Source organism: Sphaerodactylus townsendi, linkage group LG17 (genome assembly GCF_021028975.2).
Source record: "Sphaerodactylus townsendi isolate TG3544 linkage group LG17, MPM_Stown_v2.3, whole genome shotgun sequence".
Classification (NCBI taxonomy): Eukaryota; Metazoa; Chordata; class Lepidosauria; order Squamata; family Sphaerodactylidae; genus Sphaerodactylus; species Sphaerodactylus townsendi.
The window spans coordinates 20,597,139-20,611,258 of NC_059441.1; the positions used below are offsets into that span (position 1 = coordinate 20,597,139).

The window sequence follows — 14,120 nt, forward strand, 5'->3', positions numbered from 1 at the left end:
CTGAATTGCATCTTTCTAAGTTCAAGACCACCAATTTCAAGAGAAATTGTTTGAAGTTTCCAGTTCTATCCTAAGCAGAGTTATACCTTTTGAAACTCTGTAGGTGTTGAATAGTTTCTCTAAAATTCCCCCAAACATCGGCCCAAAGTATATAACCCAAAAAAACTCGATCATAGGACAGCTTGTTTCTGGTGCGTTCAGATTCTGTTGCCTTCCCTCAAGTTTTGTGTCTGTGGGTGTTTTGAGAAACAATTCCGTATCTTCTCAACGAACAATAATTGCTGGAAATTATTTGGCCGCTATCAAAACAAAGGGCAAATTTGATACAATCATCTCTAAAAATCTACCCCAACATAATTTTTTCCTGTCCCAAAGTGAGAATGCATCATTCGGAGAAAACTGGGGCTGGCCCCAGGTCACCCAGCAGGAATGCAGGAGTGCGGAAACACATCTGGTTCACCAGATAAGCTTCTGCCACTCAGGTAAAGCAGTGGGGAACCAAGCCCAGTTTTCCAGATTAGAGTGCACCTGCTCTTAACCACTACGCCACTGCTTAAAAACAAACAAACCATCTTTTGCCCGAGAGGAAGAGGAAAGTTAGTCCTTGATCATTTTTTCCCTTTGTCTTCTTCTTTTAAAATTATTCTCAGTGGGACATCGACTGCAGCTATCCAGACCTTTCTACAAAGATTTCAGACACGCCTCCCCACTGCCGTTGCTTCGCATTTGCTTTTGCAGCACGGTCCCCCTCCCTCTTTTTAAACCAAGCATTTCGTTCGTGGTTCCCGCTTTCAAGCTGTCAGCCCTCCACGCACAGTTAGGGGCTGAGGAAAGAAAAGATGAAAGACGGCAAGGCCGAAGGATTAAGCAACGTCTCTATCTACGCTGAGTTGTTTGCCAGAGGCTTACCCTACTGAGGTACACGTAACTTTTTGTCATTTTTAATTGCTTTCCAAATCTTTTCCTTGAAAAAGAAAAATGGTAGTAAGCCATCCAGTGGCTGGAAATCATCTATATATTTACCGGGGGGGAAATGCTGCCAAAATATGACTCAGTTCTATATGATTGGCTTCAAGATGGTTTCCCCCTGTCGACGGTGGTTTGCTTTGGACCATCCATACTGGGGAATGCAGTTTCAAGTCTGGTAAAAGTAAAGCGCCGAAATCCACCAGGTTCAAGCAGTCCATTGAGGTGATGTAGACTTTGAAGTCTGCAGCTTATAAACAACGTAGAATTTGCCTTGTTGGATCAGGCCCAGTTTCCTCTAACCAAACATTCTGTTCTATTTTGTTTTTTTAAAAATGGTGGCCAGCCAGGCATACAGTGTTGGCAGCTACCCTTGGCCACTGGCACCAGGCATTTAGACCTATACTGCCTCCGAAAATGGCAGTTCCATTCAACTATCATTGTCAAAATCACAGATAAGTCTATCCCCCCATAACCCCTTTTTGTTCTTTAATTTTTTCCTTTTTATAAAAAAAAATCCCATTGCTACAAGCTCGTAGCGGTGAGGTCCATAAGTTAATTAGGCATTTTTTGTGTGGAAATACATATGAGCGGCAACGTCCTCTGAGGGAACAAAGCTCAGCTTCATTAACTCTCCTGTTACATCTTGTTCGCATAGAAGTCTCTGCAGGTCTGGCAACAGCGTTGGTACCACCTCATATCCTGACAAAGGTTCTTCTCGCGGATGACTCGACAGTAAACTATCCACTGATCTCCTGCGCACTTATAGGTCAGGGCGGCTTTTTAGAAAGCATTAAAAATTAAAAGAAAAAGGGAAGAGGTTAGAAAATGGATTTCCAGTGCTATCTTCCTGTGCTATCCAGTGCCTGTTAAAACTTTCCTCTCAAGTTTTCTTTAGAAGAAGAAGAGTTTGGATTTATACTCTCCTGTCTCTCCAGTAAGGAGACTCAAGGTGGCCTACAAGCCCCTGTCCCTTCCTCTCCCCACAACAGACACCTAGTGAGGCAGGTGGGACTGAGAGAGTCCTGAGAGAACTGTGACTAGCCCAAGGTCACCCAGCAGAAATGCAGGAGTGCGGAAACACATCTTTTTCACTAGATAAGCCTCTGCCACCCAGGTGGGGAATCAAACCTAGTTCTCCAGATTAGAATCCACCTGCTCTTAACCACTATACCATGCTGGCTCTCCATGGGATTACCATGGGATCCCTAGACACTAAGAATTCGCATGACGCAGATCTGCAGGTAGATGAACTTTTAGCCCCAACATGCAGATGCTATATGCGCAATTTAGAAGAAGAAGAAGAAGAAGAAGAAGAAGAAGAATTTGGATTGATATCCCCCCTTTCTCTCCTGTAGGAGACTCAAAGGGGCTTACAATCTCCTTGCCCTTCCCCCCTCACAACAAACACCCTGTGAGGTAGGTGGGGCTGAGAGAGCTCCGAGAAGCTGTGACTAGCCCAAGGTCACCCAGCTGGCATGTGTGGGAGTGTACAGGCTAACCTGAATTCCCCAGATAAGCCTCCACAGCTCAGGCGGCAGAGCGGAGAATCAAACCCGGTTCCTCCAGATTAGATATATGAGCTCTTAACCTCCTACGCCACTGCTGCTATGGCTTTGCTGGTCTTAAAGGAAAGGTCTTCTCCACCAGCATGGCATTTAAATATGTGTCTTCATCCACTCAGTGGGAGCTCTTGGTCTGCAGGGTTATTTTTCCAGGGTTTCCACACACCTGGCTTCTTGCTGCATGGCTTTCAAAACCTGTATGATCTCTCTAAGAACACAGTACTCAGTGGGTTTTGGATACATGTGGGTGGGAAGGTGTGGATGTCCACACTTCTCCGTCCACATCTGACACCATTTCTAACTAGGGTGAGCCCCCGTCCCCGGGTCCTGTCATTTGCTGCCACAGCAGAAGAAAAAATACAGCTGAACGAGGGTAGATCTAGGAAGTGTTCGAAACTCTATGGCTTTACCATGTGATTTTTCCATAGCGTTTCCAGCAATTCCTAGAGCAACACATAGGCCCCTTCCGCACAGGCAGAATAATGTGCTTTCAATCCACTTTCACAATTGTTTGTAAGTGGATGTTGCTACTCCACACAGGACAATCTAGCTGCAAAGTGCATTGAAAGTGGATTGAAAGTGTGTCATTCTGCCGGTGCGTAAGGGACCTCTGTCACTCAAAAAAAATGTAGGTAAGTACACGAGGCTGTGTTTTTTTTTTTAATTCTCCTGTGATGCTTCACAATCCTCTCACTGGTTGCAACCCAATTTCCACCCTCCCATGTCACCGGCTGTCTTTTTGCAGTTTTTTTTTCAAATTAGCAACTATTACCAATAAATAAATATATAAAAGTATTGGAGAGGAAGTGGCAGGTGTGAGCAGAAAGCCCTGCGTGGCTCTTAAGACATTTGCAAGAGCAGTGAAAGAACAATGGGGAATTGTCCCCGTGGAAATGCTAAGTGCCTCCCTCCCACAGAAGAGGAAGTGATTCAAGGCAAACAGCTGGAACCAGAGACCACAGCCACTAAGGGCAGCGTTTGTTTCTTCAGGGTGTGGGAGTGAGCAAGAGAAAATAAGAAGTCCCGAAGGCTCAGACTCCAACAAATCCATGCTTACCAAGCCTCGGAGAGGTAATAGTGTTGACGTTTATCTTCTCGTTGCAGGCCTCCTGGTGACACTGTCTGTAGGCAGCCGGCTTGGAGAGGGTGGGACACTCGTTCCCATGTCGGCCCGTGACCTTGTGCATGCACTGCACCACTCGTGACTGAAGGCCTTTCCCGCAAGTTGAGGAACACTGCAAAAGAGAAGTCGCTATTCATGAACAGGCTAGAGGAAGGGATGTGTAAAAGGTACCAGGAAAAGCAATTCTCTTAAGTCACAGTGACTCAGTGCAGGGCCGGAGCGAGGGGGAACGGCGCCCGGGGCACGCGTGTGGCCTGCGTCCCTGTCCATCCCCACCACACCCTTGAACCGGAGCACGCCCGGTGCATCGCGCACCCCCGCCCCTTGGCGCTACACCACTGACTCAGTGTCAGGATGTACTTGCGTCTCCTAAATGCTGGCACTGCGGTGATCAAGAGGCATATTATAGTCATATGTGGACGGAATGCATAGAAGTGAAAATTTTTTGGACAACTGTAATGTTATATATCGAGAAACTGGTGAAGATTAATATTGGGATAAATAATGACTTAATGTTCATGGGTGTAATGGAGGATAGGAGGGTAGATAAAAATATAGCTATATGTATAAAATAATGATCAAAGCAGCACATGCAACAATAGCTTTAGGCTGGAAAGAAAAGAAAAAATGGACAATCCAGAAATGGTTGGAATATATCTGGGAACAAGTGACACTGGACATTTTCGAAATAATAACAAAGAATAAACTGTGGCAAGATAAACAGAGCGAAATCTTGAAGATATGGACCATATACATGGACTGGATGAAAGAAGCTGGAGTCAATGAGGAGAAATGGGAGAAGAGATTACAAAGAATGAACTTACTGCTGTTTGTTTGATAAAACTATGAAAAAAATATAGGGGGGAGGGGAAAAGGGGGAAATGTATTGTTTGAAAACAAATGAAGAAAAGCATTTATATAAAATGTAATATTCAAATGAAACAATAAAAAATTATTTTAAAAAGGATGTACTTGCGTCTTTCATCAAACGAATGCCTTTGGGAGAGGGTTTTCACACCTGCTTCAGAAAAGGGGATAATGTTTGCTCCCCTCCCCTATGTTAATGGACCTTTCTCTTCCTTTCATTTCCTTTGATGCCTGCAACTACTGATAACTAGGAATGACCTTGGCGCCAACTCTAAAGGGGTGGCATCAAGTGGCTGGTCTATTGCTTCTTTGGCCTTGGGATGCTCACCTCCCTAATGGCTCTTTCTTTCCTCCCTCTGTCTTTCTCACATTCCCATGGAAAAGAGGGGGATTTATGGTTGCTGCGTGGGGATAAAGGTGGTGGTCATTACAAGTGTGGTCAGAACTGGCTGTTGCAAAGCCAGGTACATGCTGTTGTTATCAACAAAGACTTCTGATCAAGAATCCAGAGTCCCTTATTGACTTCAGTCGTAGAACCTGACATTAAGTCAGTTCTGACCACACTTGTAATGACCACCGCCTTTATCCCCACTTAGGGATAAATCCCTTCCCCTGACACTCAGAAATGAATAGCCCACGCGGGCAGCCATTTTGCCGCAGACATGCTCCTGTTGGGTGGGGAAAACGGCCTCTTCACTTGATAGGAAATCGTAGCTCACATGTAGGAAGAATTCACCTTGAGACAATCCAGTCCTCATTTGGGGCTCTAATGGAGGTAATGCAGCCACCTCAGAGGCTGATCATACACTGGTGCTCTGCCTGCGCTGAAGGGAGATTTTCTTCAAGGCAGAGCTTCTGTTACAGGCACTTTTACCCACCCCCTCTGCATGGCAAATCCCATCATCGCTGCTGTTTGTGACAGAGGGCGAAGAGTGAGCTTTTCTCCTGCTTTTCAGGGAAAATGAAAGAAATGGGCCTGCTTTATTCTTTGCTTTGGGTTTTCTGGCTCCACCCCACCTCCCCTGCTCCATTTCCACCCTCCCTGATAATACAGAGAAGTAGAATTAAAACTTTATTTCAACTTCAAGCATTTGTACCCTATTAGATCTACTGGAATAATGATAGGTCTAATACAGGAATATGAAAATAGCATGCCTATTTCTTCTTCTGCTTCTTGCTTGCCTTGAACACCCCTCGCTAGGTCACCGTAAAGGGAGACTACCAAGGAAGGCTCTGCAGAGGAAGGCCATGGCAAACCACCTCTGCTTTTCACGAACCTTGAAATCACTGTAAGTCAGCTGCAAGAACAGCTCTTTACACACACACCTCTCCTTTTCTTATCCAGCCAGCATTTTTTGCTCCACCTTGGCAATTTCCCCTTCCTTATTACAGACTTTGTCCCATCCGGCTCTTGAGCAAGGAGGGTCCGTGACCCCACCCACAGCTGCTTTAGTGGTCCTCCCTTTTCACCCGTAGAAAAGCTGGCTGTCTCCGACCTTCTGTTACGTGCTCCTACTTGCTTGTTTCTTCAAACATCCCCTCCTGTCCTGGACAGAGCTGGTTTCCCCGCTGTTTTGCTTTCAACCTAATACCAGCAGGCGCCCTGCTGTTGCTGTTTTCGATCTCTCCGCATTCTGAACACCATTCCTTAATCTGCAGCTTGGAAGCCCAGCATTGCTAAATGTAACCATATCCTCACACCTGAGGGGAGATCCAGATAGCTACAAGTGGGTGGTCTTTTCAACACACAAGCAGAGAAGCGCCGCACTCAACAAAGCTCAACCCCCGGCTGCTGTAGCAATGTCCACTTCTAAAACAGAAGAAGAAGAAGAAGAAGAAAGAGGAGGAGGAGGAGGAGGAGGAGGAGGAGTTTGGATTTATACCCCACCTTTCTCTGCTGTGAGGAGACTCAAGGTGGCTTACAAGCGCCTTTCCTTTCCTCTTCCCACAACAGACACCTTGGGAGGTAGGTGGGGCTAAGAGAGTTCTGAGAGAACTGTGGCTAGCCCAAAATCGTCCAGCAGGAATGTAGGAGTGCGGAAACACATCCGGTCCACCAGATAAGCCTCTGCCACTCAGGTGGAGGAGTGGGGAATCAAACCCAGTTCTCCACATTAGAATCCACCTGCTCTTAACCACTACACCATACTGGCTCACCCAGCTAGCCTCCTCCCTCCAGTAAATTACACAGAATATGGCTCCCTGTGACCCGTTCAGAATCCCAAACGTGCCCAAAGTCAGAAAAACAAGTCTAATATAGGATACAAGCTTGATTCTTTGGCTTTGCCACATTGCAAAATGTTACCACGCTTGTGGAGCACTGCGTCACAGCAAAAGGGGATATCCTTATGATGTCAGTAAACAGACAAGTAGTAATTGGAATTGCAAAAGTTACCTGCTGGTGAGCCTTATCCGAATAGCCCTGGCTAGCCTGATCTTGTCAGGTATCAGAAGCTAAGAGGGGTTAGCCCTAGCGTGGTGGTTAAGAATGGGGGACTCTAATCTGGAGAACTGGGATGGTTTCCCCGCTCTTCCATGTGCGGCCTGCTGGGTGACCTTGCGCTACTCAGTTTTCTCCAAACTCTCTCAGCCCCACCTACTGCACAAGGTATCTGAGGGGAAGGGAAGGAAAGCCAAGTGGAAGCAGCTTTGAGACTCTTTAAAGGTAGGAGAAACCAGGTTTATAAAAGTCAACTCTTCTTCTGTTTTCTTCCCTTCTTGCACTTGGCTGTCCAGGGTTGCTTTGAAGATACAGGCAATCACAACCACCTCTGTTTGCCTCTTGCCTTGATAACCCTATGAGGTTCGCCATAAATTGACTGCGACTTGATGCAACTTCCCACACGCTCGGGTCTTTGCATCTCTTATCCCATCGACGGGGGAAAACATCGTCTTTTCCCCACCCCCACCGCCAACTCGCCTTCTTAGCATGTCAAGAATCACCAAGTAGGCCTCCCCACCCCCACCCTCCAGCTCTGAGTGTAATTTGATTGCTTCTCCTGGGAAACCAAGAGCCACACTTAGGCTATGCAACCGGTCTTTTCAAGGCCAGGAAGGCAGACTTCACCATCTATCTTCAACTGCCTCGGCTTGGCAGCTAAAGGGACATCTGGCTTATTTTAGAGAGAGTGTTTCAGCTCTCCAGCAAGATAGACACAGAACAGTGTAAAGAAGAAAGTAGATCCAGGGCTGTTGTAGGAACCAGAGGGAATTGAGGTGGGTGGGGGTTATCCAACTTGGATTATGTGCAATCCTAAACCCATTTGCTGGGTTCAAAGGAAAGAGGGTTTCCAGTTTCTTAACGCAAAGTGAAATTGACCCTGGACTGCACCACTGCACACTGCAGGAGAGATACGAGAGATCCTCCTCCGGTTGAAGCTCAAAACCAGCTTGCCTGTCACAAGCAGGGATCACTGACTTCCCATGCTGACAGCTGTACACCATCCAGGGCCCTTGATGCCCAAGTCTGTTTGCTCTGTAGTGATGTTTTCTCCTGTTTTCCCATTTACACAGTACACCTCCCAATCTGAGCAGTCCTTTTGCCCAAGAACTACCAGAAGGAATTTGGCTTTGGGCTAGCATGGTGTAGTGGTTAAGAGCAGGTGCACTCTAATCTGGAGAACTGGGTTTGATTCCCTGCTCTGCCACTTCAGCTGGGGAGGCTTATCTGGTAAACCAGATTAGCTTGTGCACTCCAACACATGCCAGCTGTGTGACCTGTGGGGGAAGGGAAAGGAGATTGTAAGTCTCTTTGAGTCTCCTTACAGGAGAAAAAGGGGGGATATAAATCTAAACTCTACTTCTTCTTCACAGTGATAAAAATCGAAGTAGCCCATAGCAAACTGTAAATCACTTTTCATGGCTTAAAAAGGTAAAGAAGGGATTCACCAAAGCTACTGAGGGCAAATCCAGTCTTGCTAAGAAGTCATCTTTCATGCAAAGTCAGTGTGTCAAGTAGATGATTTGTCTAGTTCCAGTTGAGGAAAAAAATTGCATAAAAGCTTTCTGATTTCAGGAGTCTGACTCAACGTTAGGAAGAATAATAAATTATACTGGAGGAAAGGTTCTTTTTTGGCTTTTAGCGTCATAGAATATTTGCAGAGGGGCACCTAACCCAGATTTTCAAGTTGCCTTCAAGCTATACCCCAAGGCTGGAGAGTATTGGGAACAAGATGGGACCAGAATTTATTTCTGTGCATAATTAAAAATGACTTCATTTTCAAGGAGCTCGAGTTCAACATGACAAGCGTATAAAACAGAGAGCTTCCTGGAAATACTGTAATGCCAAAACTGGAAGAGAAAAGAGGAGGAAGAAAAGATTCAGTCAGGAGTGAGTATTGATAGAGTTTTCCTTTTTATCGACTTGAATGCCCTGTTTGGAAAGCTAAGAGAGAAGGGTCTGAAAATTCACATTTTACAGAAAAGAGTCGCTGTCTCAAATTCGCAGTGAGGTCTCGTGTTTTCATTGCAAGATGAATAAGTCTTTTTTGTAATGATGGAAGAGCATCCATAACTCAATGAGGTCCAACTGATATTTGGGAGCATTTGAGCCACCATTAAAGTTCATAACATTCTGTTGGCTTCAATTGAAGAAGAGTAGTAGTAGTAGTAGTAGTAGTTTGGATTTTGGATCCCAGTAGTGGGATCCAAAAATTTTAATAACAGGTTCCGATGATGGTGGGATTCAAACAGTGGCACCGCCACACACACGCACCTCCAATCCCTATTGGGGGGAGGTTGCTTTAGTAACCCCTTCTCAGCACTCAGAAAAAATTTGTAACCACTTCTAGAGAAGTGGTGAGAACTGGTTGGATCCCACTCTCTCCTGTAAGAAGACTCAAAGGGGCTTACAATCTCCTTTCCTTTCTCTTCCCACCCCACCCCACAACAAACACCCTGTGAGGTGGATGGGACTGAGAGAGCTCCAAAGAGCTGTGACTAGTCCAAGGTCACCCAGTTGGCATGTGTCGGAGTGCGCAAGCTAATCTCGATCACCAGATAAGCCTCCACAGCTCAAGTGACAGAGTGGGGAATCAAACCCAGTTCTCCAGATTAAAGTGCTCCTGCTCTTAACCACTATGCCATTGCTGCTCCTTAAGGGCCTTAATTTTCTCAGTGGAGCGTACAAAAATCCTACATCATGACAAAGGGTTGCCAATATCCAGCAGGTAGATGGATATATTCCGCTGTTACAACTGATCTCCAGGCAGCGGACCGTGGCTGCTTTGGACCCTTTGGCTTTATCCCCCACTGAAGTCCCTCCCCTCCACAAGCTCCGCCCTCCTCAGGCTACAGCCAGTGGCATAGCAGGGGGGAATGGGGTAGAGCCTTGGGTGCTGCTTCTTGAGGTCATTGTGGGAGATGCAACACATGGTCACCCCACCCCCTGCAGCTGCACCCTGAACTCCCTGTGGAGTTTGGGGCAGGGGCACAGTTGAACACCTGTCAGTTGGGTTTGCTCTGCCCCCAAACTCCATGGGGAACTCAGGAATGGTGCTGGGTAAGCCCAGCTGACTCTGCCGGCTGGCGTGCAACTGCACCCCTCACCCTGAACTCTATGTGAAGTTGGGGGGTGGGGCGCGGCACCCAGGGTAAGCCCTGGGCACTATTAAACACAGCTGTACCCCTGGCTACACCCTAAAAATCTCCAGGTATTTGCTACCCCATACCTGGCAAACCTGTGACCCAGGTATTCTGGAACACTTCAGAACGCTGAAGATGACTTGCAATGAAAATATGCCCTGCGAGGAGAGACTTAGGGAGCTGGAGATGTCTAGTCTGGAGAAGTGAAGGTTAAGAGGTGACATGATAGCCATGTTTAGATATCTGAAGGGATGTCATGTTGGTGTGGGAGCAAGCTTGTTTTCTGCTGCTCCAGAGACTAGGACCAGGAGTCATGGGTTCAAGGTGGAGGAAAAGAGATCCCACCTAAACATCAGGAAAAACCTCCTGACAGTCAGGGCTGTTGGACAGTAGAATTCACTGCCTTGGAGAGTTGTGGAGTCTCCTTCTTTGGAGGTTTTTAAAGAGAGGCTGGATGGCCACCTGCCAGGAGTGCTTTGATTGTGTGTTCCTGCATTGCAGGGGGTTGGACTTGATGACCCTTGGGGCCTCTTCCAACTCTATGACTCTATGAGGACTCCTCTCTTTGGTAATATACAACGGGACAGATGGGAATGCATGAACCAGGAAACGCAAGATCTTTATTTTCATCACGCACACCTGAAGCGACACCAAATAGAGATTCTAGCACCGTGAACCTGTGATCACATCTAACCCACAGATACTCAGTACTCCCCTAAGGTGTCCTAACAAACCTACTACCTTTGTTCCTTCCCCAGGCAATCATAAATCCTGAAAACAGCTGCAGGAAGGAATGCAAACTCAAAATGTTGCATCACCAGATGTTTCTGCAGGAGACATCTGTACGTGCAACTCTGTTCATGAAGCAGTACAGACGGTGAGGATTCTATCTGCATAATCCCTCTGACATAAGCCAAGGAATCGAATGCTCTAAGTGTCTGGCACTGCATCCCGTACTGAAATCCTCCTGAAACTCTCTGCAACCCCCCCCCCCCCCCCACCTTTAAGGTTTGTCCAAAAACAGAAATACTGGGTCAGAAAGAGTGAAGGGGAAGGATTCATAGCTTCAAAATCACCTGTATTCTATTGATGCAGCAATAGAAGAAATATTTTGCTAAACAAGTAATAGAAGAAATAGAAGAAATAGCAATAAAAGAAATAGAAGAAATAGAAGAAATAGAAGAAATATTTTGCCCTCTGGACCAGAGCTCGTACGTTACCCCAAAGTGGGGGACAAAACACTGTTCTAATTTCATGGGTGGTTTGCAACTGAAGGTTTCACTCAGGGATCCCTTACCTTTTTGAGCCAGTGGGCACCTTTGGAATTCCAGCCCAGTCTGGAGGGCAATGAAACAAAATGAGACCCAGTGTAGCATAGTGGTTAAGAGGTGGACTCTAATCTGGAGAACATAGTTTGATTCCCCCAGTCCTCCTCAGGAACAGCAGACTCTTATCTGGTGAACAGGATTTCTTTCCCCGCTCCTCCAACTGAAGCCTACTGGGTGAGCCAGCGTGATGTAGTGGTTAAGAGCAGGTGCATTCTAATCTGGAGAACTGGGTTTGATTCCCCACTCTGCCACTTGAGCTGGGGAGGCTTATCTGGTGAACCAGAGTAGCTTGTGTACTCCAGCACATGCCAGCTGTGTGACCTTGGGCTAGTCATAGTTCTTCGGAGTCTCTCAGCCCCACCCACCTCACGGGGTGTTTGTTTGGGGGGGGGGGGAAGAGAAAGGAGATTGTAAGTCCCTTTGAGTCTCCTTACAGGAGAGAAAGGGGGGGATATAAATTCAAATTCAGGTGCTGCAACTCTTCTTCTTCTTGGGCCAGTCACAGTTCTCTCCAAACTCTCTCAGCCCCACCTGCCTCACAAGGTGTCTGTTAGGAGGAGAGGAAAGGAAATGAGTTTGCAAGCCCCTTTGAGTCTCCTTACGACACAGAAAGGCGGGATATAAATCCAAACTCTTCTCCTCTTCTTATTCTAACAGGAAATTAGATTCCCCCCTCCCCTCCAAGCCAATGAATCCCACTCAGCCTGCAGCCAGGATCTTGTAAGCAGAGACAAGCACACAGAGGCCATTGGCAGCTTTTCACGCCAAAGGTGGGGCGGGGACAGGTGTCTGGAGGCAGGATTTCAAGAGCACTTCATCACCAATGGCAAGCTTTGGCAGCAGCGAGAGCCTTCTGGACACTAGGCCAAGTCCTTGCTGATGTTTCCAGATTTGTTCCAGGCAGGGATGGGACCCTAGAGACCCCTGGAGAGGGGTACTGCCAATCAGGTATTTGACATGGAAAATAAGACACATTTCCCAGCGAGTGGCAGGCAGGGGTGTCACAGAATGCAGGCACAGTGCCGGATTCCAACAACCTCCATTCACAAAGGGGAAAGGGGGAAGAGAGAGAGAGAGAGAGAGAGCCAGCGTGATGTGCTGGTTAAGAGCAGGCGCAGTCTAATCTGGAGAACTGGGTTTGATTCCCGCTCTGCCACATGAGCTTATCTGGTGAACCAGGTTAGCCTGTGCACTCCAACACATGCCAGTTGGGTGACCTTGGGCTAGCCACAGTTCTTCTGAGCTCTCTCAGCCCCACCCACCTCACAGGGTGTTTGTTGTGGGGGTGTGGAAAGGAAAGGAGATTGTAAGCCCATTTGAGTCTCCTTATAGGAGAGAAAGGAGGGATATAACTCCAAACTCCTCCTCCTTTTTCTCCTTCCTCCTCCTCTTCCTTTTCTTCTACTGTACGCCAGCTTGAAAGCTGTGGTTGTTTAATCTCCTACTTGGAAGCCCCCACCCGAATTAAATTTACACCGTGAAGCTGATTTCACCAGCCGGTTTCTGCTCCTTAGCTCAGAATGTCTTCAGATGGCAGCTACCCAGAATCAACATTGTGCTGGGCTAGAACCAGGAGGCTTCAGCAGGGCTGCCAACCTCCAGGTGAGGGCTGGAGCGCTGCCAGAATTATGACTTTTTTCCAGGCAACCGAGATCAATTCTCTTGCAGAAAATGGCTGCTTTGGAAGGTAAACTCTCATCCTCATCCTATTCATCATGCTAAGTAGCATATCAGGCGACAAGTGCAGTATTGATCACTTCCGGTCCTTTGCCAACCACAGAGACAGTGACTTCAAGGGGCAGAGTGACCAAAAAACCTGCACATTATCAAGACTGATACACATAGTTAGTAATAGATACCTAATATGGGACAGAATAATCCCCAGGTGCTATTGAGGTGTATAATAGTCTACTCATCACCTCAGATTAAGAAATAACCTGCATTTATGTATAGTGATTATTTACACTGATATTTGGATAACACTGTAATTTATGATATAGTCAAAAAGGGGGAAAGCGGTGATGGTATGCCTTTAAGAGTTTGAGTTGATGGGTGGAGTTAAGAGACCTGGGAAAAGCAATTGGAACTGAGACTTGGGAGAATTGAGACTGAGAACTTCTGTTAGCTGTTCTAACAGTTCACATTGTTAGCTGTAAACAAACCTATTTAAAACCACTTTGGTTGTCCCCCTATCCATTACGACACCCTCTTTGACAAACAGAGCCTACGGTCAATTCATAATCTGAAGTGGAAAGAGAGAGAGCGAGAGAGAGAGCGAGAGAGAGAGCGAGAGAGCGAGAGAGCGAGAGAGAGAGAGAGAGAGAGAGAGAGTCTAAAAATGTTATTCCACCTGTGAATGTACAGAGGCTGTTGACATTGGCTGGTCTCCTATTTCCATGTTCCAGGTTATGAATAATGTAACGTTCAATAGGCCAAACATTTGGTGGTAGAAATTCTTGGCCTGACCGAAATATAGGCTTATTTGAGGACAGACAGTAGAGGAGGGTTCCACCCTGATTTGAGCATTGCGTACATTCACTACTTAAAAGAATGTGTTTGCAAACACTTTTACGCAGAATAAAAAATCTGACCCTGATATTGAGTCTCAGGGTTTTTTTTTTAAAAAAAATATTGGTAACAAAAACTCAGCTCTGATTCTTGGAAAGCGACATGAACCAGAGTTTTTGT

General features: G+C 46.5%; 1 protein-coding gene across 1 annotated transcript in view; it reads right to left on the reverse strand.

Moving 5' to 3' along the window:
- Positions 1-1,299: 1,299 nt before the first annotated feature.
- Positions 1,300-14,120, reverse strand: part of ADAMTS17 (ADAM metallopeptidase with thrombospondin type 1 motif 17) — a 153,141-nt gene continuing 140,320 nt past the window's right edge. The window contains exons 22-23 of the mRNA XM_048482169.1: positions 3,589-3,766; positions 1,300-1,745 (exon numbers count right to left, since the gene is read on the reverse strand). Of these exons, the coding sequence (XP_048338126.1) occupies positions 1,606-1,745; positions 3,589-3,766 (318 nt within the window). The 3' untranslated portion in view covers positions 1,300-1,605. The remainder of the gene's footprint in view (positions 1,746-3,588; positions 3,767-14,120) is intronic.